At 30.0% G+C, this 26,463-nt stretch overlaps 1 protein-coding gene across 3 annotated transcripts in view; it reads right to left on the bottom strand.

Moving 5' to 3' along the window:
* The window catches only part of LOC114123676 (semaphorin-2A), a 347,857-nt gene that overhangs the window by 41,998 nt on the left and 279,396 nt on the right, over positions 1–26,463 (bottom strand). For all 3 annotated transcript variants that reach the window (XM_027986733.2, XM_027986731.2, XM_027986732.2), the window contains one exon: positions 11,757–11,808. In XM_027986733.2, coding sequence (XP_027842534.1) covers positions 11,757–11,808 — 52 coding nt within the window. The remainder of the gene's footprint in view (positions 1–11,756; positions 11,809–26,463) is intronic.

Raw genomic sequence — 26,463 nt, 5'->3', positions numbered from 1 at the left:
TGTTGCAGAGTAAAAATGATTAATAGCTTATTTCAATTATTATATTATAGTCTTATCAATAAATAAAAAATCATAATGCATTCTTGTATTTATTGGTAGTGAAAACCATTATAAATTACAAACTTCTAAAGCAATCATAGAATTACCGATTTTTAGATCATATTATAAAATATTTTATTATTTCTTTTTAAACACAATAAAGGTGCCCATATTATAGATGTGTATTTAAAAAAAAAAAAAAAAACAATATTTTCAAGCTATTATTTGTTTAATTTGGTTTTTATTTGTGTAGTTTATGTTTAGAGCAACGTTCCTAACTCCTAAGATAGAAATATAATATTATGTATTCAGTTTAGAAACTATGTATTTAATTACTTAGTGATAATGTGTAATCCTGTAATAATACTTTCTTAGTCTCAGACTTATATATAATCCATTAAGAAGGTCAATATAGAAACTATACATAGAGGATTGACCTGACTTTCGATTGGGTCTTATCTAAATATATATTGTAACTTTATACAAATCTGACAAAGAGAGATAAACTATTATTGGTTGTGTAAGTTTAATGTCGAGAAAATATTTAGTAAAAAATGTAAGTAAAATTATTAAATCTATTAAAAAATCTCTTTTTCGTTCTCTATTTAAATATAACATAATATACATAATAACTATACAATATATTTACATAAGATACAATGTTTTTTTTATAGAGCATAAACTTAAATATTATCCAATTTTTGTTGTATATTTTAACACACAAATCTGATAATGTAAAAAGAACTTCTTAAAAAGTAAAGAATAAGTAAGATAAGTTGTTTAAGGGGAAAAATGTGAATATATTTTTGTAACAAGTCATTCTTTGCGAAGTTTAAAAATAATACAATTTATTTCGAACACAAATGGGCTCACGGTTGAAACTTGAAAACGACGACAACAACGACGATGAAATTGAAATCTAAAATTGAATTTCAACACATTGGTTATATATATAAATAATCAAAAGAATACCTATTCATAGATAGGGAAAGTAGTGTTTTTGTTGTGTTTATTTTATGTAACTTTTAAAATTTTATTTCAATATATTATAAAATTATTGAAAACCTAAACATGATTTGTAGTTGGTAGGAGTATGCAGCATATTTCGAACTCCAATATTTTAATTTTTGAAATTTTAAAATGATAATGTTTTATTACAGTGATATAAAATTCAATCAATAATTTTATAAAAATATTAAAATAAAATCGATATGTATACATCAATAAAATGAACCTGTAAGTACTTGTTGTAGAAATAATTTTTTATAATATAAAGAAAAATGAATTTACATGATATTTTATTATTAATTGAAGCCGGACGTTAACATTATAGAAACGTAAATAAATAAATAGGAGAATAACTAAAATCTATAACTAAAAGAATACATGAACGACACTGTAGGGTATTTACATTCGTCGATATCGAATAAAAACGTCCATTTTAAATAGGATTATAGTAATTAAATGTGTGATTTTATTTTAAAAATTCGACGATAAAATATTGTAATATATTACCCTTGTACCGCCCTAGGGGAGAAGCGAACGAGACTTATTATTACTATTCCTCGATATTATTGTTATTTTCACTTCGGAACGGGATTCGTTATACGATAGAAGGGACGGCCAAGACCGCCACCCCACCAACGCCGCGGAGTGCTGCCGAATGTTTTTCCATAATATTCGTGGCGGCCGGACGAAACGTCAGCTTAAATCCTGCACAGTGCATCGCCCTAATATATAACATGTATATATACTCGGTGCACCTACTTTAGGGGTGGAGGAAGTGGGGATATATCAGTTTAATAAGCTATTCGTTTAATTTACGGCTGACGGTAATACGCCAATACTATATAATATATATATAGATAGATTATATGAGTAGTTTTTTTTCGCTTGAGGGGTGGGTGTTATTTTGGTGCAAATATCCCGTCGTAAAATATCCGAAGGGAAGGCCGCGAGCACGGCGACACTGCACCGATCAGGGACGACAATAATTACAATAAAAGCTCTGCAGCCTTATATTTATTGTGAATTGTCCCGCAATAAAATTTTATTTACTATACCACACGATCGCGGTTAGAGCATCACAACAAATCGGGTACAGGGGAAAAAAATATATATATGCATAATATATACACACTGTTTATAAATAAATACTGCCCTGGCTATTAGTAGGCATGTTTCAATTTGCCCGGTCCAATTGTCGTTGCAGGATACGTTTGAAGGGGTTTGGTTAATGATTTTTGCGGCTTTAATAACGGTTTGCAAATACAGTAGCGACCGTCGCGCGTACTACTCGTGCACACCGTTTTAAATGAAAAATAGTGCAGTTTATATCGACCTTCGGGGTGAACAAGACAAAGGGGGGTTGCAGAAGAGGGGTACGAAGATGACCGACGAGCGGCAGCTCGGTTTTATCGGCGGAATGACATTTTATGGGTAACTAAATAACAATTAAAACATTATTAGGACGCTAATTTTAGGTGTACATTATTACTGTAATGTGCGCCATAACTGTGATATATTACATGAGATACGACGTGATCGCTACGAAGTATTATTGCAAACGTGACTGTACGGACGTAATTTGAGGATAAAAATCAAACGTTTCTTTTAAGAAACAGTTTACGGGACTATGCATAGCACACACTAGAATAACATTATTTGATGGTGGTACGATTTCCACGCAATGTAATATTATTTACGTATTTCAATTTTTGTGTTCAAGATGCTTTTTAAAATTTTGTTTTGATGTTTTTTTCCAAATAACTTAATAAAATTTTTCTTTTTGATTTAAACGAAAATATAAATATAACAATTTCACTGTTAGACATTTATTTGACATTCTGTAAGAGACGACGTGCTTTATCTACAGGTTACATATTATATATATGTAGACTACTACCTATACTCGTTTTTGTACAATTATAATTACACATTTAAATAATAATTATAAAAAAATGCAACACTCAACACTCAATTACAATGCTATACAGAATCTTTTATAATGGTATTTTAATTTACTTTTTTACCCTATTTCATTAAACAACACCAGTAAATTATAATTACTTTAAAAGAAATATTACTAAGAATATATTTATTACAAATTGGCTATAGAATAAATACTTATGCAAAATAATATATTTTTAGATAAAAATATTTTGAAATTACAATTTTACTATTGAAATACATGAAAATTTTTTCTATACATTAATGTACTATGTATTAGTTTATTATTTATAAATCACTTTAGATTTTGAGTGAAGTATTAAAATTTAAATAAAAAATATTGTAACATAAGTGTATATAGATGTATTTAGTTGTTTAAGATTTCGAAAAAAAACGTAAGAATAAACGAGTATTTATTTACATGAATTTATCGTACAACAAAAGTATTTGTTTAGCAAATACAACAGAAAATTATATATTATATAAAAAGTGCACGCATTAGCCTGGATACATTATTATTCTAATATTATAATAATATTTGTTACTATCAGGTTATGTTCTGGACGATATTCAAAAAAAAAAAAAAAGATTTTAATTATAAATAATTTAGAAAGAGCGATTATTTCTATATTAAATCATAAATTTAAATTAAATGATCTATATAAGTCAAATTAAACTGGAATCATATGCCAAATAATTAAATGGTATTTGTATTTATTTCAAATTATACGGTTTTTGTACACAATTAGTTTTAATGACGGCCTACTGTTGAAATAAACGCTTCGTTTGGTGTGCCAAAAGAGGCGTAATAATTCAAAAAAATTAAATGCCGATTAGTGCATTGTGTTCTTTAGATTGTAAAATTAATTTCATGACGGTAATAGTCACCATGAGTGACCAATAAAGAAATATATGTGAAATAATAGTGATATGAAATATTATAAATAACAATTCGTCAGAATCTATACACAAAAACGCATAATTAAAAATAGATTTAAATCATCAAATAATATCGAGAGAATTCGAATTTGCATATACTTATCGAATAAATTAAAACAAAATACAAAAAAATAATATTATGTTTGGAGGAAGCATGACTTTTTTATTCTTAGATCAATGATTTTTCCTGTCAGTTGGAATTCTGTCAATGAGTAGTATCTCCACACATATTATTAATTACCGTAAATTGAATGTAATCTATATTCTATATTCTATTATGTATGCGTATTGAACAAATATTATGTAAACAGATTATAAATAATTTTAATAACAATAAAAAAAAATTAGATACACAGCCAAAATTCAAAACTAACATGGATTTTTCGATTACGAGAAAAAATCTTTATGAAACACGTAAACATGGCATACACAATTATACGGTATATACATATATTACATATAAATCTAATTCAGTGGAAGGAAAAAAATCATCTTCCTTGCTGCGGGACACGAACCATCGTCGGAAATAATTAATTATATTATCTCGGGCCACGTGAAAAACCGAACGGATCCAAGAACGTGCGAGATGTGTTATACACGTATACACATAAAGGTACACTTTCAGTGTGGTATAATAATATGAGGTTATTCTGGAGCTAATGGGGCACGTATAACTGTCAGGACGGTTGCCGTTGATAAATTGTCGTCGCGAAAATTGCTCACGAAAAAAGACCCCACTGCGTTTTGGGGATGGTCATGTTCGGGGGATGAGTGGAAGATAATGATATAATATACATACTACTTATATATACAATAATATAATAATATATTATAAATATAAATCGATCATCGATACCATCACAAGTACATGCGTTTTATATTATAATAATGTTCCATATCATATAGGCATACAGCAGCTACAGCGACAGAGAGAGAGAGAAAGAAAAAAAAAGCTGCAACTGCAGCTGCAGTAGCGTTAAAAGAGTAATAAACAGTTTTAGGACGAGGTCCAAACTTTTAATTTAATATAATAACATCTCAAAGTCAGCAAATAGGATATGGGCGAATGGTCGGTCAGACTGCTCGAGTCAGTAGTATTTGGACCGTGTAGGGAGGGTAGGGATTTTTAAGGGATTTCGATATCATCGCGACGGCTGAATATATCGGGTCGTTTAATGATAGGCTGGCGGAGAGGTTTTTGCTTATCAGTATGCGAATCTCTTTTTTCTGCCGGCGCCGTTTCGAGGATGTTTTCGACTCCATCCAGACCAATAAAAATAGCCACCCGTTCCCGCCAAAAAAAAAAAAAGAAGGAAAAACGAAGACGATCCGCATATACGACATATCATTATATACTCACTTTACGACGTTTAGTTCCTATGCTTTTACGACGAAAAATACGTCACGTTATTGTATTGGATTGACCAATCCATTCCAAGTTAATATATCTAGCACCAAATCCGTAGTTTTACCCTCCTATAACACGTCTAACTTAACCGTTGCATCACTGTGGCTATGAAATCGATTTTGTTTGATTTGATTAAATACGTAGACATAACATTATAATATCAAACGTCACAATATTATATCATTATCCTATATTCCTATGATTTAAGCATTATTTTTGCGTTATTAAATATTGGTCATTTAAACGAGTAACAATAAAAACAATCCATATCAAAAAAATCGCTTTTAAATAGATAAAAAAAAAAATACAATGAATATTAATATTCATACAATATGAATCACATGATTTATAGTTCAAAAATGAGAAAACTCTTTATGTTAGTTTAATTCATTAATATTTCGAGAACCAATTTATTAATTTTAATTTAAATTGCAGTATCTAAATATATCACTTATAATTATTTAGTTTTATAGTTATTTATAATTTTTAAATATTTAATAAAATATTATTTTTTTTACTTTGACCAATGAGGCCAAACCAGAAGATAATTAATTAAAAAAAAGACAAAACCTTTCTACTCATTATAAAAGAAATACAGAACACAAATATTAATTAGACTCGTTAATAATGCGGTGAAAGTATAATTATAAGTAATATAATCGTAAGACGAAATAAAAAAAAATATATATAAAAAGTGTTCAATATATTTTTCTTGTCTACTTATTTGTATTAAATCTATACGTTAATACCGTATTCAAGCTGATAAATCTGAAAGGGATGATAGAAGAGTATATACTAACCTTCTCATTACTGTTTTTGAAATTTCTCTTCTGGTAAAACTAATTTGCAACAAGTCTCGTTTTCTTTTATTTTTTCTCTCCATTCACTTTTTGCACGCAGTAGATTTTCATTTACTCGGCCGCAGCTTATTTCCCGACATAACGGTTCATTCGGTCTTTGACGGAAGATGGAATGAGTTGGGATATGGCCTGTAGTGACGGTTATAGGGCGGGTGATGAAACACCCTTATTCGCAAAAATAATAATAATAGTAATAATTTGAGAGGGTAGTGAAAATGTATAAATATAATATATAAGAGCTTGAAATTAAATTCTCACGACTTACGAAGTCATTCATATAGATGTATTATAAATTAATATCAATCGTTGTTAAGAAGATAAAGATATGAATTTGATACCAAAGGTCTCTCATTATTAATGGGTAAGTTAAAAAGAACACAAGTCTACTGATTTAAATTGTATTGCAAAGAATATTATCCATTGGTCTAATTCGATAAGAGAAAAAAAATTGTTCTACAATATTTTTTGCTATGGTTTTCTTTTTTGTTCCACTGGTCGTCGGCGAAACAATATCACTGTCTACCAGAAAACTTGTTACGAGTGTCTCATTAAAAGAAATTGTTCCGCGTTACTAATGAACCCTTTACAGACACTCTATGCGTAAAAAAACATATACAAAAAGGTTTATAATGGTTGGGTGGATTTTCCTTCGGCAGGGACAATTTGGCTTATGCGCGGTCGGGAGTCGTCATTAAATTGGTCAAATTTGATTTTCACACGTTATACAGCACACTGTGTGTTTGGAAAAAATTTAATTTGCAGACAAAAACATGCAGTGAAAATGGATGTAATGAAACTTTAGTTGTTGTGAATTTTTTTGGATCCCATAAAGCTGAATTCATTTTAAAAACTTTTGTTCGCATATCTTTTTCATAAAAACGTATAATACTACGTGTATGACGGTTATTCTAGAAATACATTGATCTGTTTAATTAATTGTTTTTAGTCGCCGAAGAGGTTATAGTTTTTTTCACACGTAAATATTTAATATGACTATAAAATAAATGTGTACGTAAATTATATTATTTTTTTTTAAATTTATACTTGAGAATTAAAGTAATTCAATAAGTGCTTATTATTAGTACCTATATTTATTTAAATGTAAATAGTTCTGTACAAAGGGGATTGAGATGTAGGCTACCTGTCATTAAACAGGTTATGATATGAGATTCGGTCACATAATAGTTTAAGACATTTTTATTTTTATTATTAAAAGGTTTCCTCAACAGCAATTTCCTGAAAAAGATTTACTTATACCTTATGATTTATTCTCGAAATATTGCATGAATTATTAGTGTTGCCGAAATATGTCGCTTTAAGAAGTAAAAAGATAAAAATTTGTGTTCACTCGGAGGGAGCAAAAGTTTACAATTTTTGGTTTTAAATGCAATTAATGAAGGTACGAGAGCTACATGTTGAAACGTAGTTCGTCATATTTTGCAAAGTGTAAAGCGGTAAACTTCTTTAGACCGCTTCAAGTATTCACGCACGTAAAACGTATGTACGAGACGAACAAGTTTCTTTCGCTTGAGGCACCTTCCCTTCACGCTTAACTCTCATTTGTACCATTCGACAAAACTTCGTTAAGGAAAATCAGCAAATCGTCGACCGTGTTTTTGGCAACGAGATGACTAAGAGATTCGGCATAGTTACTTAAAACGAATTCTTGTACAAAATGTACGTATACCTAGATGACGAATCTCCTTCTATTAAAACATTCCAAACGTAAAATGATTCGGATTCAACTTTAAATTACGTTATACGACCCGTGGTTTTAATACGTTTTTAGATGAAACTTTTGTACAACGTATTAAATTAAAATATTTAGATATCGTTTTTATTAAAATATTTTTTTTTAGTCACCAATCAGCAGAAAATTAAAATCAAAAATAAAACGACTGCGCATAATTTCGATAATTTTCTAGTTAACACACCACTTGTCTAGTATACTAGTATATTTTGATATTATTATGTACATTTCTTATTTCATATTTATGATTATTATGATAAAATAATAAAGCTATAGATTTTTTATATGTATTTCGGAGTTGTAATTCGTTTCATTAATAGCAAAAATTATAATATTAACATTTAAATATTACGAGTTAATATCTTAGATTTTCTGAAGAAAAATAGGTATTGTTAAAATACAATGGGAACATGATAAAATGTTTGCACAAAAGGCTCGGACTAATGGTATAGTGTTTAATAATAATGACAATAACTTTTACTTTATTCAAATGCCAATATAATAATGAATGTCAAAAATTCACCCTCCAGATTAAATTCCACTTATGTACAATGTGCACTCTTTATATTATGGGGGAGAGTATTACATATTACTAACAGTTCGGTTAAAATTTCCCTATAAATTCGTAAGCCCTGATTAAAAAAATAAAAATAATTTTTATTTTAATTCCTATTATAAATCCATGATAAAATTATAAATACACATTATTCTCATGGACCAGCAACGATGGTAATTACACTTTTCTATTAACTATAATTATTTGTAACTATTTTACTACAGACTCAAATACAGAATATTACGTGAGGGTTTGTGTGTTTAGTCGAGCAAAACACCATGTAGACACCGTGAGGAGGGAGGTTGATAAAAAAGTTTTCCGCAAACCGTTTCCTATCGGACGAATTACGGAGAAGAGCTTGACTATAATGTCATTGCAATTCAATGGTTTGGTTTGTGTGTGTGTGTATGTGTACGTGTAAATATATATATATATATATATATATATATATATATATATAGAAACAGAAATGATAGACACGGTATATATAGCGAGGTCGTTACATTATATCATTACAAGGCAGTGAGGCAAACAGAAGTCTCATAGGTTTAAATGTTTAAAGACATATTGGTCGTTTTATGGATTTTTGGTACCTAAAATTCCTGAACCAACCAACATTATTCAGTCGGTAATTCTAAAAGGGTTGACCACATAAAATATCGCCGTGTGTACCCATCACAGTTACAGCGTAGTATTGGGATCATTACGTATCTATATGTTGCTGCTGCTGGCCATAAGTTATTATTTTAATTACGATTTATAGTGCTACGGTGTGATGCGACGACCTCCAGGGATTTAAAATTGTTTAGAAAAATACGAGTACGATACAGTAACATTGTTTTTTTTTCACCTTTGGTGTACTGTACGAATTTAATTCAATAAAAGTTCAAAATAAATGGCCTCAGGTGAGTGAAAAGTCGGGTTTTCTCTTTATCATATTTTTAGGTTGTTTTTTTTTTTTTTACTATATACATATATATTTATGTATACATTTTTTTATAATATGTATAATGTAATATTAATAACGATAAATGAGACCAGCGCAGCTTTTGAAATTTATGACCTTTGACCCTTTCGCCGTACATGCACGTAAATACTGAAATTTTCATCTCTCCCACTTCTTGCCTCCACCATATTCTCCAAACGAGGTTAAACAGGACTTGTGATTTATGCCTAGCAATTACATGCGGTCAAAGGCTCACCGGGCGCGGGCCTGGGAATGCAATTAGGTTGCACCGTTGATGTACGACCAAAGTGAGAATTTTGAAGATTTTAATTTGCCACAATTGCTTCACCGTGTAAATGAGAGCACCGTTAATTTCGGGATGTTCTTTCAACTTGAAATTAGTTCGAAACGCCGGGAACACCTCATCCTCTTCCTCCTCACCCCGAAAGCTCCCTATTACTTGTTATTCACCGTCTCATTGTCAGGCATTTTTTTTAACTGAAAAGTTATTAGCATTAATAACTCTTTAAATATCCCCTCAGGTAAATAAATAATTTTCTTAAAACAATTCCCAACGAAAAGTAACGAGGATATTAAAACTAAAACGGATATTAAGACTACTATAGGTACCTATACTTTTTTTTTAATTATAAAAATATATTTCTAAAATTTGACTCGTAACAAATACAATTAAAAAAAAGGAAGTTTAATTGAAATAATTTGACAAGAAAATGGCATTCGTTTTTTGTACAACACACATTCATCGGTTAAATTAAATTATTAAATATATACGTGTTCTATTAGTTCTTTATAAGTATAAAACACATTATGTAAACATACACACACACACATATATATTATATATTATGTCAGTTTATATTCAGTTACATAGTTTCTTTATTCTGATATTCGTTTCAGAAAATAACATTAGGTTCATGATATAACATTTATAATAATAGTTGTTGATTTTACATTTTACTAGGAATCATAATATAAATAATGTCTGTATAATATTAATAAAATGTATAATAATATAACATTTCTTGATAAAATACATACACACACACACACACACACAATTCGCACATCATTCTTATACATGTATGTGTATATAAAAATATATACAAGGTAAATAATAGTATGGAATATAATCCAAATGCCCTGAGGCACTGCTAATTTGCCAATTTAAAAAAAAAAACACATATTATTAAATATTTATAAAATATTTAAACTCATTATTAAACGTAAAAGAATGTTAGAAGATAGATAGTTAATACTATATTGAATGTTTAGGTTCTATAAGTAGACGTAACAAATTTCGTATAATTATGTAGACATACATATATATTATATACCGATAAGTTTATGACATTCTATTTAATATTATGAGTTTATTTTGTATATTAAAACTTATATTTTCAGTTATATATTGAATATATTAATACATATAATGTAACATTAAATAATTTAATAATTTAATCAAATTGGACGCATAAAACGGCATTAACAAGATTTGTTAAATGAATATAAATTAGTACTCAATATTCAGTATTTCAATATATATAACTTGTAAAGATTTTTAAGATCTTGAAAGAATTAAGGTACTTGATATTATGGATTATTCTGATACTATAACTTAAAATAATTTTATCCATTGGATTAATTTTGAAAAGATTCAAAAATTAAATTTACTTATTAATGTTATTCGATTATTTTCAATACATTAATTTTTGAAGTGTACTTTAAGTACCCGCGTTTATCAGTAATTTAACAATTTGAAATAGTTTTAATAGTTTGAGTGAAAAACACTCAGAATAATTGTATTAAATCGTTTTTGCGTGTTAAACAAAAGTATTTGGCACATAAGATGTTTTCTAATGTTTTTATTTTAATCAATACTATTCAGATATTAGCGCAGAATAAGTGATAAAAAAATGTTCATATAAAATAAGGTATACATATTTGTTAAAAGTTGTTGATTTAAAGCGTTCCAATTAATTGAAATACGAATTCAATTAAATTTAGAGGAATCTAAAGCTTTTATAATACTTTTTGGTTATGTAAATATGTGGAAAATGTTGTTATATATCATATTAAGTAAAGTTTATGAGGTAAGTATATAATATAAGAACCCACTTATAATCAAAATTCGATGAGCGTATAGTGAGGGTGCTTACATTCTTTGTATATACCCCAAAATACTTACCTATTTGAAATTATTTTAATCTAATTTAATGAACTAATAAGTAATTGATATAAAAATAGTTATTACATGTAACGTTAAAAAATAATCAACATTTTGTACGTACCTTGCAGCTGGAGTGGCTGATGTTGCTCAGGTTCAGCCGGTACACGTGATCCCTGAAAACCAAATCAACCAACATTATATTATTAATTAATTAGCGAAGTACGAATGGATGAATGTTCAAGAAGGGCGGACGCACTAAGGTGATTAGTACTGTAATAGACAAGGGCCTGTCACTATTTAGACGATCGAAAAGTTTTCGACCCCGCAGTGAACTGTCAGGAGGCAGAACGCTCGTGGGTCGACTCGTACCACAGACTTCGGTATATATGTGCGCGGACTTTGGAGTATTGACCGGGTATGGGCGAGGGGGATGACAGAGAAATGATTAAACTTTAGAATTAATTTAGGATCAGAATTTATGTATATATATATATATTAAATTTATGAAATTGAACATGTGCTGTCGAGCTAATTATGGGGTGTATTCGGAATGTTTGTTTGGTATAGCGCATTACGCACACGTCACGGGCAAGATGACGATAATAATAATAATAATAATAATATGATCATGCCAAAAAGAGACGGACGTTTGCAAGCGTATCAAACAGTCAAGTTTTGTCGATATACGTATACACTGAAAATGATATTCGCACGTCAGTATAATCGTATAATGTGTATTATTATGATTGTCTAGGGTGTCAACGCAACGATGACGATGACGATAATAATAATATACTTGCAATGTGTTTATTCCCCGTGAAAGTTCGTCACGTCGAGTCAAAATTTGCATTAACTTGGCTTGTATTTGAATACATATGTAGATGGTAGATATTGGGGAGGATTTAATTTTTTATTTTTGGAGCTATGGTTTATACTTTAGACCTATACTGTTACTTTCAGCAAATATTCAAAAGTACGTATTCAATAAAAAGTTTACCAAATTTTTTATTTTTTTGCCATTATTATTAGGTAGATAATTGTTATTATTATGTTTTATGTACCTATTGTTATTTAGTGCATATAGCTAAGAAATATTAATTAATTAATTATAAAAGGAACATAATTATTTTAATTATAGATAGGAGAGTATAGCAGTGCGAGTGGATTTGCCTATTTAAACTACATATATTATTAAAAAAAAAATTAAATCTTCTCCCTAAAATAACTAAATCGCTGCATGTTTTCGTTTAATATACTTTCAATGGCCTTGGGTAGTTTTTTAGTTTTTTGTCTTGGGATTACGATCAGTATTATAAAACTTACGCGCTATGCGCTATGCTTACGCGATTAACGTGTTCCCGAATACATTTAAATAAAAAGCTGAAACGGTATTAAGCACACTCTTTGGACGAAATATTGACCCCAGTACGGTGAAAAATATATTGTCTTATCGGGTCATCCAAACTAAGACTAACACTGTTGACAATTGTGTTTGTTAAAACTGTTACTGATTCAAAGGACAGTGTTACTGTTCTTTGAAATCATTGACAACGGTGTACGTACAACGTGATTTCCCGCCCTATTAATTAGCATTTAAACATTTCTTGCTCGTATTATTTATTTTTATGTTACTACACTAATAATAGATATTGCGAGGTGAAAGTGTATTTGCTAGTTTTTCTGAATATAAGCCCGCAGCAAACTATCGAGACGATCTTACAAATCCGATACAGCATCACTGAACAACGATAAAAATAATTATTATTGTTCTCAATCGATTGCTGTACAGACCATACTACAAAATATTAACAGTATTACTTCAAAATGTTTTTTTTTTAGACATCTGACGGACTTGGTAAGATTCCAAGAAAAAGGTGTTATTATTTATTGTTTTAGGCAAAGATGAATTTTATTTGTTAACATTTTCTTTTTCAACGGTTACAACTATGTGCATGTTACTAAATTTTTAACTCTGCAACATTAATGTGTTATGGATTTTAGTGGACAAGTAAAACCTATAATTATTATAATTATTGGTTAGCATAAATAATATGATATTTAAGTTAAAAATTAAAAATTCTTGAATTAATAAAATTTAAAGATTTGTTTTTTTCGCATATTGTTGTAAATAATATATTTGTTGCAAATAAAGAAATAACAATAATGGCCTTTATTTTTTTCTTATAATTGCAAAGTACTTATATATATTAAAAAAATGATTGAATTATTAAATTTATGTATTGATAAAATGGTAAAAATAAAACTACTTAAACGACAAATTTTACTACAATTTTCGTACAATCACAATAAGTTATTAATATATAATTTTTAGGTAAAATTACTATGAACTTGATAGAATTTAGGAGAAACAATGACTTTTTTATCATTTTATCTAACACTATATATATTTTTCAATTAACATAAAGCTCCGAAAGCTTCATTAATTCTTCGAATAATCTAAATATCTCCAAGTCTTTTAAATGGAAATTGTATACAACATAAAAATTGCAGATAATAATTAACTAATAGGTAGGTTTAAAATCGTTCATTAAATGTTTAACGACAATACAGCATTAGGTGGTGCAGATGCAAACAAAGCGAAACCAGTGTTCAACATTATATTGCTGTACTATCTGCAGCAACCGAGGCAGCAACCTTTACTTTTTCAAGTGTGTCATAATTGGAAAAAAATAATATGACAATATAATAATATATTAATTTTAAACCATAATAATGGAGCGGTAATTGTACATCTCGTCACGACTGCACAATATACAGCTCAGGTTATTCTGATTTAATTTGCGCGTTCGGCTGTGACGCAATTTTTACCACGTTTCAATTAAAAAACAAATACTCGTGTAATATTCTCGATCAAGAGTTATTTTATTTCACGAACGATTTCTTTTATGCCCCGCGGGGGTTAACTCAGCCATCTCGACCCCGGTATGCACATTGCCGCAGCAGAGATCAATATCCAGCCAGATTACCATTACTTTCATACCACGGTGCCGCCGTTGACTTTTTATTTAATTATAAATTTTTTCGTCTACCCAACCGTGCGTTAATTTCATCTCGAGCGCCCAGTGGGTGCCACGCCGACTTCGGTGTGGGACGAGAGCGGTACAAATTGACGGGGAATTTTTCGTCCCAATAATTCGGAGGTGGGCGGGCAGCAAGAGCGGCATGGGTGAAAGGACGGCTTTTTAAAAACAGCCTTTAGAATGTCATAACGAAACGGCGTATAAATCAGCTGCAGACCCCTACAACAAGTCCACCCCGGCCCCGCAGCGTATATAAATATATATGATATTATATAGTGAGCGCCTCGTCGCTATTCTTCTGCGGCGGCGAGAGATCGAACCGGAACGCGCCAATCGTCGAGGTACGACAACGGTAACGGGGTGGCAGACGGAGGAGTGAAAAAGAGAATTCAAGTATACTGTGTGTGTGTGTGAAAGAGAGAGAGTATTATAGCTGCAGCGGAAGAAACAAGAAGAGAAGCGGGGGAGGGCGACTGTTTAATTTCACGGTTCGACTGGCAAACTCTATGCTATTTACTATATATATATGTATAAATATAATATATATGAGTGTGCGTTTGTTTCTCTGTGTGAGTGTGGCTCGTTATTTAGTTCGCAAAACAAACATACGAGATGGCAATGATGAGCCACCGCGGAACTTGTAATGGGGATACCGCGGTTAAGGTCTGATTTTTTTTTTTGTCTGTTTGGTTTTTACCATGCACGCTGTGGAACTCTGGGCGGCTCTACGAGTGCGAGTATAAAGAAGAGTCTATCAAAACTTTGTTGTATAGATTTGCTCTAATTCTCATTAATTAACAAAGACGAGGGTGACGACGTTTCCAATAGTCATTCGTTCTTAGTGATAGTTAAACCATTGAACATCCGTTTATCTCGAATACTCTTTTAATGCGTACCAGTTTAATAATGGAGTTTATAACACTCCGAAATCAAATTTCCATAATTTGTTATTGATAACACCGTTCGATAAAATAAACCTTGGAAAAATACTGTTTATTAATTTGTTTTTTTTTTTTAAAAATTGAGTAAATTGTGTGTATCAAAAGTTTTTGTGAACCATACAATAGTATGTTTTGAAAAAATATTTTATGTACACTATATTTTTTATAAGATTTTATTTATATGTTAATTAATTAAATTAATATCAGTTAACAAATCTTTAAATAATGTATTTATATTCAATAAAAAATTAAGCTAATGGTTTGATTAAAATATATATTAGAAAGTAGTAAAATAATTAAATAAATTATCCAAACTTATAATATATTGTTAGTAAATCAAACATCAAATACTAAATAGAGATAGTTTTTAAAAATTATAAACCCATAACTTTACATCAAAAATAATATTATGATGTTCAATAAATTTAATCTATTTCCATTTATAAATGCATATTTATTTTGTATTAATAATTTCAATGGTATCTATACACGAATTGTAATGTTCATAAAAAATGTTCGGTTTTTTTTTCAAACAATAAAATTAATAGTTTATTTTTCACAAACAACGTTATAAAAATCATTCGTAATATAGGCATAATATCATTGTCATACGATTCTAAGAAAAAATGTCATATTTACTTTTAATAGGTATCTATGGGATTATATTTATAAAAAAACTAATTTTAGATATTAAATTCAGTATTGAAAATCTCGAAAACAAAACAAAATAAGTATGTAAATATTAAATATGATATTTAATATTAACAATACAAACAAAAATTCAATATATTGCACGTGCATTGTTTTTACGAAGCCAAAGTGCGCAGTTTTTAAGTTTTAATGTATTTTTTTTTTTCATTTGCCGTAAACGTGTTATGTATATTGGACAACGAGTTCCAAGCATGCAAAACTATCCTACTTAAACTCCTAAAACTAGGCTATTACCTTATAAACTTTTATAGCAGTCGGCGAAGAGGAGGTTAAAAAAATATCATTGAACGTTTTCAGGGCAAAGTATCATAAGAATGCTTAAAAATAAAAATGTGTTTTACACTGTCAATTTGTAATTTTGAAAATTGTATTTTTTCCAAAATCAATAAAATATTTTCTTCAATCAGGGTGTATTTATAATTATTATATACTTTTCATCAGCTATTATCATGCACACATTTCATTGAAAAATGTTGAATGTTGATAGTATGATAAAGCGCAAAATTAAACAGACTTTTCGTTAATTATAATTATTTTTCAAGATCTTCGTAAACCGAAAAGAATTGGCGAATAATACGTTATAGATTTGCTAAAAAGATAACAAGAATATGAACTATTCAAAACATTTGATGACTTGGGAACGGAGATAGTGATCAATTCGAGAGCATCACAATGTGGCGATGAAACCATACAATTTATTCCGCAGAAACCAACCTTGCGAGGTGACAAAAAAAATAATGATTGAAAAATGAGAGAAGAGTACAACTGGTAAGCATTCAACTTCGCGAAATACGTTAAACAGATATAGCATATTATTGTTATACTGCGCATACTATGAATTTTATGTAAAATAGATTTAATAATATACGTCGAACACACGTCTGGCGACGAATGTATTTGATTACGGAATGAGAGTAATTACATCAGTGCAAAAATACTGCGTACCTCTAACCATCAAACATTTTTTGTATGCAGTAAGTAATTTCATTTGCATTGCGGGCGTGAGATTTTAGCGGTGAAACAAGTTCTCGTTCTCCGATACCAGGAATCACGATGACTTGATTTATTTTTCATATTTTCAAAACGTCAAATACCTATATATATATATATATATATATATTATAAAACATTATGTTTTACATAGTACAGACGTAATTTGTTTCAACCAACAACTCACGAAACTATATTATATATATTATAATATTATACGTCATGCACAACGCGACGAAAAAAAAACAATTTTCGACAGTATTATAATACTGCCCCCTCCTCAGCGTCGTTAACATATCGTTTTAAATTCAGTATTCTATTTCTAAATTTAAATTTATTACACTACATTATATTGCATAAAATTACTGTAAATAAAAAAAATGTGAAAAGACTAGTAAGGAATACTATTCACAGTGTTTCCGGTAGGTTTTAATTTATCTTTTAGCGTATAGGCATTATAGATTAAATCTATGGTATAGGGTAGTCGGCTGCTTACAATAGTTCCGATATATTATGAAATTTAAAATCATAAAATACCGATACATTTCTCTCGAGTTTACTTTTAAACATAATTTTTGCTTTTGTCAGGCACACCATACTCGGAGTCATAATAATTTATGAGTCACTATTTAGCGTCACTATCGTTATTTATGATATAAGCCTACATGGATAAAAATGTTTACATACTTATTTTTAATGTGTTTTTCTAAAGCTCCCGAATGTTATTATAACATTTTTCACATAGTATACAGGGTGATTATTTAACAGAAATCTCTTTATTATTATTTTTTTTTTTTTTTTGTAATTTTTTTTGTTATCTTATTTTAAGCTATAACATGACAATATTATTAAAAACATTTTTTGATTATTTTGTATCATTATTATTTTTTTGAGAAATAAAATCTTTTATTTATTTAGGTACAACAATAATTAAAATAAGAATATAAAAATTGAATTTAGAACGAGTAGCTAAAAAGTATCTTTTAAAAATGTGAATTAGAAAAGTAAAATAAAATTAATAAACACAACAAATAATTTGTTACATATTCAATATGATAGTATAAGATTAAAATATTAATGTATCAATTTTTTTCACAGACGTCACTAAAAATATATAAATATAATATACTGATTATTTTTCGAGGATGACCAACAGTTTAGCAAATATTAAATAATAAATATTGAAATGAAGTAATATTATATATTATTATAGTTTTTTGTTTAAATACATAAATTAATGAATATTAATTATTTTATTAAAAAATAAACTTAAATACTTATAATAAAAACAAAATCTAGACATTAAAACATAACTTACCATTTGATAATTTTTAAATTAATATAAAATTTAATACGATGAAAATTAATTTTAAATTTAATCAAAAAAAGTTAGGATTAAAATTATGTCAAATTAAATTTTTGTGTAGTAAAAAATATTTATATTTACTGAAAACGCACAGGAAATGTCATGAAAACATTTAATTTCTAATTGAATTATAAGATTTTAACGAAAAAACATTCGTACCAGGGTACAAGTCTGGTTAATAAGTCTAACGAAGATACACATTATAATTTAATTTGAACTTTTGAAATTTCTAAGGACCGAACGTGTTTTCTCCCCCTTCTTTAGTTGCAAGTTTATCTCTCGACATACATTAGTTGATACTGGCAAGAGGGACGTTTTGTTTATGAATACGAGCGCAGATAAATTTCATTTGCGACATATTCAATTTGGCGTAGACAATAAATGAAGGAGAAGAAGACGGCGTTTGTAAAGGTCCATGGAGACGGAGGCAATAATGAATGTTCGGACACGTAATTTTGAGAGTTTTCCCGAGAACGAAAAAGGTAGTTTACACTGGAGTTATAAAGATTAATTAAAATTAAAATATTCGTTAACATCGAACAAATATATTCAAGTTATCATAGTGTTAAGAATTATAAGTGCAACCACATTAAACAGTTAAAAATTTAGTCTGTAACTAAATTCAATAAACATAAATATTAGAATATTCAGTAAGATATTTAAAAAAAAAAAAATTACAGAATAGCACCACACCTCATTTAAAATCACTATAATATTAATTAATTTCTTAATATATAGACTCGATTGTAGGTTAAATAAATGGTATCTATGTAAAAATTACAACTTAAAATGTAAACATTGAAAATGCATTTAATAATACATATATTATGGTATATTGTGAGTACTATAGCAAGTAAAATTTCAAGAAATTATTTTTAGATATTTATATACTAAATAAGGGTATACCTACTATATATTATTTTAGAGAAGTGGAGAGTATACTTATTCAAAATATCGAACGACAAATAATAGTGTTAACTGTTTTAAGTACTTACTGAAATAATATCACGATTAATAATACAATTATTATGAGAATGACGTTGACATTAAAACGTATTGAAATCTTTTAGCGCTTACTAAACTTAGAAAACACAGTTTATCGACCTATCTGCCCGTGAAAGATCAACCGTCAATTGAAAAATAAATACCAATCAGTCATCAATGATGAGCTGTCCGGACGCGTTAATATCCATCTATTTACCAGACTGCTCTTGAACTACACTACCTGTATACTATACTTTTATAAAGAGAAAAAGAGAGAGAAAGATAAAAAGAGAAAGATACGATATACGTGCGTATGCATAGAGTTATATTGAATTATCGCCTAGGCAGTCGCTGCCACACCGCTGTAATTCCATTGTCGGCGGGTAATGGCAGAATCACTTTTGGCCTCCTCGTCACCACCGCAATATTATTTTCAAGTAATACCTGCAGCGAGTTTTCGGCAAAAAGCTATATAATGAGATTTGTCTCGGTCCTAAGCCGTCACACACGGGGGAGTAGGTTTCCCCCCCTCAGTACGCCACTACCATTCCGAAGATCCAAGAACGGTGCACGGGCTAAGCGCATTGCCGAGCAGTACACAGAAGAGGGGTTATAATGCTCTGGGGAACTCAAAATCCCTCTTTTCGCATCGAATCCGATACGGAAATGTTGCGATTAAATTAAAAACACGCAAAATATGTTTTGTGAATTATTCAAAGCAATATAATGTACGCGGTTGTCAGTACAAGAGCGATGCGGACCCTGCATATGTATAAGGTAAACGTTAATACGAAACCGGATTTATAGTGTTGTCATTGTGCGTAATGCATTTTTGGGGCAAAATACAACTTTCCACCGAAATATCAAACGATGAAAACATAGCTTAACCTTTGTGTATCTCGCTTTTGAATAATAAATTAATGCGATAACCTGGTAATTTTATTTTTAATAGTAGTATGAAAAACCACTATGGTTCTCAGTTTTTTCGGCTGATTGCGTTGGTTTTGAAATCCATAAAGGGAAGATGGTGCATTCGAGCGAAAACGGTATTAATATTTAACGGGTTTTACGACGGCGAAAGCATAAAACAAAATAAAAAAAGGTATGCCATCCCTTGGGGGCTTACAGCGTGATGCCAAAAACCCATTTTTACTATTTCCGAATGCTATCTTTCAACCGGTACTGAACACGTTATGTCAGGTTTTAGACAGGTCCTATTATTAGGGATATGAATAAGACACAACGCAGAAACCATCGCTACCGCGGTAATAAATTATTCAATTCGTGTCATTATTAATACGCATGTAGAGGTGTGTATAATAAAATAGAAACACAGCTCTGAACACGAAACGTTTGTCTATCTTTTGGGACCACACGGGGTAAACGTATAGAGAAATCAACAAACTATATTATATTATGCTTAAACGATTTGCGTATCGTAAATCAGAAATGTTAGGTACCGAATAAACTTTGAAACAAACGTTTTATGACTAATATATAATAAAGTTGGATAATTAGTCGAAATTTTCGCGCACAACAGTATACGTATACTGTATAGGTAATAGGTAATTAGTTGTTTCGGGAAACTTTAAGTCATACACATACATACCTACGACATAGGGAAAATGTGAGGTGGAGGGCAATATATATACGATGTGAGAGTGCGAAAATCAGGCGGGGAGAGAACGAGAGAAAAGAGAGATATTCTAGTTAATACCGTCCGAATTTATGATACACGGCGTGAACCAACCGTTATTTCAGATTTTCGGGAATTTGCTGAATTTGAATTATTCTACTGGAAATTATTATATTATACTTACACGGCGAAGCTCTTGTAGTGGAAGTTATACGACCCCGGTGTGCTTACAAGTACTCGGCGCCCGGTTAGTTGAGGGAGGGGTTGGGTCGCCTATATCCGGTTCGGACGCGGTATACGTGTACAGATATAGTTTTGTGTCCGACACCTATATAGGTATTTATGTATATATATTGCATTGCGACCGATTAAACGCAATCAGGTTAAAAGGCAAGCGTGGTGGTTAATTTGCGGCTGTTGGATGGGGGTATGGGTGACCGCCTTGCTCGTGTTCCCCGGCGACCACGCCTCGTCGTTCCATCCCGATATAATAATATAAATTACATCAAACCGAATAAAGGATATAAATCCGTCGGTGAATCGTGGTGATTTACGCGGTAACGCCTTTTGCGAGTACGCCGCGTGTCCAAACTCGACGACAAAATAGACAGACATGACAGTCTCTGTACTGACGACATCACTGATCGGTGACTCTTGTAGCCAATACCACAGACAAAGTGTCCTGACAGTAAATCATCCTTATCAATATACCTATACCTATTATATTATCACGTATCTGTCAATATAAAAAACACATAATCTAGTAGACCACCGACGTATATATGAATATTCGTTTGTTAATAATGCAAAAAAAAAAAAAAATCATCCGAGAATTGGAAACCAATAACCGATAACATTAGTTTTAGTCGAGATGGCCCATTATAATTGTTTTACCTCGCGTAAGCACACGATTTACAATGGCTGCACAGTATAGAATATTAATAAAACTGGCGAACACCGTAATATTATATACATCGTTCAAAAGGATGAAAAGCACTTTGTGGGACCCCCAACAAATTTACGGTTTTACACATAATACGCTGACCACTGTAGTATTGAAACAAGGCGAAAACTCATCCTATGAAAATTTAATCGCTATCGTTTACATGTTTCACATTAATTCCACCAATGCCCTGGTGTATATGCAGATTATGTATACGCATATTCATTAAAATTAAAATGATTACGAAGACGTTAAATCTATTAGTTGTTTTCCAATATACCTACGTCATTATCTCGTTATTCAGAAAAAGCAAATATTTACATCGAACAGTAAACTTAATTATTTGAAATACTGACGTCACAGCCAGATGTATGAGAACGTTTTTCGTTCAAATTATAGTCGTTATGTATAAGAATATAGGATATACCGTGACATAGAAAAAATAGGTCAACATTAACCGTTTCAGATTTAATACAATATTTTCAGTTTAAAATACGAATATGTCAAAGAAAAAAGTTCAATTTTACTTTTTAAAAAAATGCTCGTATGGTCGTATATTTCCCTAGATGATTTTAATAATTTAAAAGTATTTCTTATAAATGTTATAAATTAAAACGATTGAACTAATATTATTTTTGTAAATACACCTTATTTTATTTAAATGGTTAGATAAGTAATACTACAGTAAGCTAATACTATACAAAATGATTTATCTGCTATCCGTTTAAAGTTATTTTGCAATTAGGTAATAAATAAATAAAATTTGTCTTTTTAAAATGATACTCAGTGATTTTTATTTATGTTCTATAATTAAAAGAAATTTGTGCTTGCATTCCTTTGAAGGATTAATTCTTGTAAATAATTTATTTTTGAGTTTTACTGACTCGACTTGAATCACTCGCAAAATCAACAGCGTATTAAGTAAATTATACATAAATTCGAGGAGTAAGAAATGTTTTCTCATTAACACTGAGATATCAGTTTCTGAAGAACGCCAGTGTATAGAATCAAACGGAATTTACATTAAACACGACATTTCCAATTAAAACCTTCGGACGACCAAAACATCTGGCCAACTTTCTAATTAACAGGACCTTTATTTTTCTCTGTAAAACATGTTACGAACGTTAACTTCAGTAATTTATCGTTTTGCTTTACTCAATTAAAAAAAAAAAAGAAAAAAAAAACAAACTTCTAAAACGACAAAAGAAAAATCTATTGAATGTGAAAAACACAACACCTACTGCCTCATGGTGACCTTTATTCTTTTTATTATTAAAAAACTTTACTCAGTCAAAAACAAACTTTTATATTTAAATAAGTTTTTTTTAATTATCGGATTTTCTTTCACATTTCACTCGCTCTATCCTTTTACTTTTAATGTCCTATTATAATGTATATATTGTTACAATTGTGGGGATGATTTACCGTCTTGTTCGATAACATCTAAGCATTTAATGTTTGTGAGTTTTTTCAATTAAAATATTTTTGGGTATATGAGTTGGAAAAATTGATCATGGATCATGCGATTATAAACATAAAATGTTTTTTAGTATGTGCACTTCAATATTTATAGTTCCATAAAACTTTCGTGTCAGTCGAAATAAATTGAAGTGGTAAATACATTATTGTTATTTTATAACTTTTTTTTTTTTTAATGATGTTTAATTTTATGGTGTATCAACATTTTGTATATTTGGTCAATTAAAATAATATGATAATATTGTTTTTTTAAAAGATAGTAAAATTTATTAAAATATAAAAAGTTTTAACAAATCGTTGGTAATTCATTGTTTAGTCAATGGTGGTCACATGTTCCACTACATTTACCAGCTAGGATTTTTAGCTCCCCTCCTCCCACTAGTCATATTTTTATGCGCAAAAATAGTAACCAGAAGTCGAGTGTTTTGAATAAAGTAAAAAAAAAAACAAACCGGAAAAATAGCAAACGAGATCGTCGGCAGTATCTTTTTGAATAATGTTGTCCACACCATCTGCTGAATGTTAAACAGCCGTCATCGCATGAAATACAACGTTATTCGTATTTATATATTTCACTGTGAAAATTATTATTGTTTTTTTTTTTCATGTTTCGTGGATAACGGAAAAGAGGAAATTAACCCTGTTTTCAGAGGGGTGTATTTTTCTGTTTATTCGTTACGGGAAAAATTCAAAACTACAGTCAATTTTTGTAAATCCACCGATATTACGATCTGGGTTAAAAGCGCCTCCAAATTTGAATATATGAGCCACCCTACCCCCTCTTCGCTTCACACCGTAATTGCGTGACTGCTGCCTGCTATCGTCTACGAATATAAAATATAATAATGATAATAATTATTATTATTATGCTCGGGTTTTCGGTATCATTTTGCCCCATTGCACTGTACAAGACCCACTGAAAAACATTGCGAAACAAATAGAGGTAGCGGTAATAATTATGTAAGCCAAATCTACGGGCCACACGAAGGTATCATTCATGCGTGTATATACCCGCCGTCCGCGGCAAGGGTCGCGCGTGTTTTGCCGACACGGATGTGCCCGTTTTGCCTGATCAACACGCCTAATACGACAGGTTATTACCATAATATTATATACCCGGTTTTGCGGACGGCCGTTCCACCTGTATTATTTTGATTTCGTTAATGGTATCGTCTTAACTATCGCTGTCCCGTGAAAAACATTTCGTGATTTCTCAACAAAAGTATATTATAAATATTATGTATCATACGACCTATGATGTTTTATGTACACTACGTCGTGCTACATTAAATGCATGTTATTATGTATAATTTACCCGAAATTAAAATCTAAAATATGTAAATACATGAAATGCGCATTGGATACGAAAGTATTTTGTTTACCGGCATTTGATATAATATAATAGTACAAAAATAAACTGTTTGTTTATAGGTATGCCTACGTACAATTTAAAAAAACCAATACCGCGAATAACTATTAAACCAAGCGAGTGGAAAACTGGCGAAGACGGAAAGAATAAAATATAATATCACTTTTAGAACTGTTATGGATAACAAATTTAAAATACTTAAAGTAAACATCAAACAGTGTATTGAATTGGTAGGTACCTCACTCTTATTATTATTATTTTTTTTTTTTACCAAAAACCATTGCAACGAGGAGACCAATGAAACAGGTTGAATTGAAATTTGCATTCGGTTATATTCGATCAAATGGCGTGGAAACTGTTGTTAAGCAAATTCAATTTCACTTCATTCGTTTAAAAAGCAAACTAATATACTTTAAATGTATATGCATATTCGAATACAAACAGTTTTTTTTTATTGGTATTGAAGATGGTATAATATTTTAGAAGTCCCAATTAAGACAGTCCTTATCTTAGTTTTCAATTACATTTTAAATATATATATGGCAAAGTTTGGGTTACATTTATTGGAAATTCACTTTTTATAAAACGTTAACCACATTTAATGTTAACCTAAAATTAGTTTTCAATGATATACACATACTTGACAGATTTTGAATGGTTGATTTAAGAAATTATAAGATCCGCTAACTGAAATGAATCATAAAAATTACGTGAATCCAAAACTTGGAGTCCCGGGCAGGTGTCAGACAAAAAGTCTACATAGTTTCTCAAGTATTTATAATAGGTCAGGTTGCCGAACTATCAACGACACGCATACCTTGGCTGATTAATAGTTCAGCGAAGGACTTACATAAGAACTATACCGAAAGTGGTAGAAGGACGACGTTGTAAATTATCTGAAACGTTTTTGCCGAAACAAAAGTTTACCGTTGTTACCGGTGGAATAAACTCGTCAAAACTTTCATACAACGATTGCCATATTTTTCTTAAAAAAATAAATAAATAAATAAATAAATGCTCAAACTTTTCCCGAAGGGTGAGATTTGAACCGGAAGGATGTTAATAAAGTGTTTTGATAATAATAGTAATAAAGTAATAATAATAATAATAATAAAATATACTTCAAATTAACAGTTAACAAACAGACTCTTGTACGCAATATTAGCTGCATAGATATCTGTGCCAAATAAAATAAGTTTACGAGAAAGTGTTCAACATATCGTTTAGTCATGCCTTAACAAATTAAATTAAAACTGCACGTGGTTTTAAAAAAAGCCTGATTTGGTAGTATCGTATGACTAATATTCGAAGTTTTGAACATTTTGTATATGAAAACGTAATGTCTATTCTCGAAAGAAACGTTTA

The sequence above is a fragment of the Aphis gossypii genome, chromosome 2 (assembly GCF_020184175.1).
Source record: "Aphis gossypii isolate Hap1 chromosome 2, ASM2018417v2, whole genome shotgun sequence".
NCBI classification, from domain to species: domain Eukaryota; kingdom Metazoa; phylum Arthropoda; class Insecta; order Hemiptera; family Aphididae; genus Aphis; species Aphis gossypii.
This window is presented reverse-complemented; position numbering and strand designations above follow the sequence as displayed.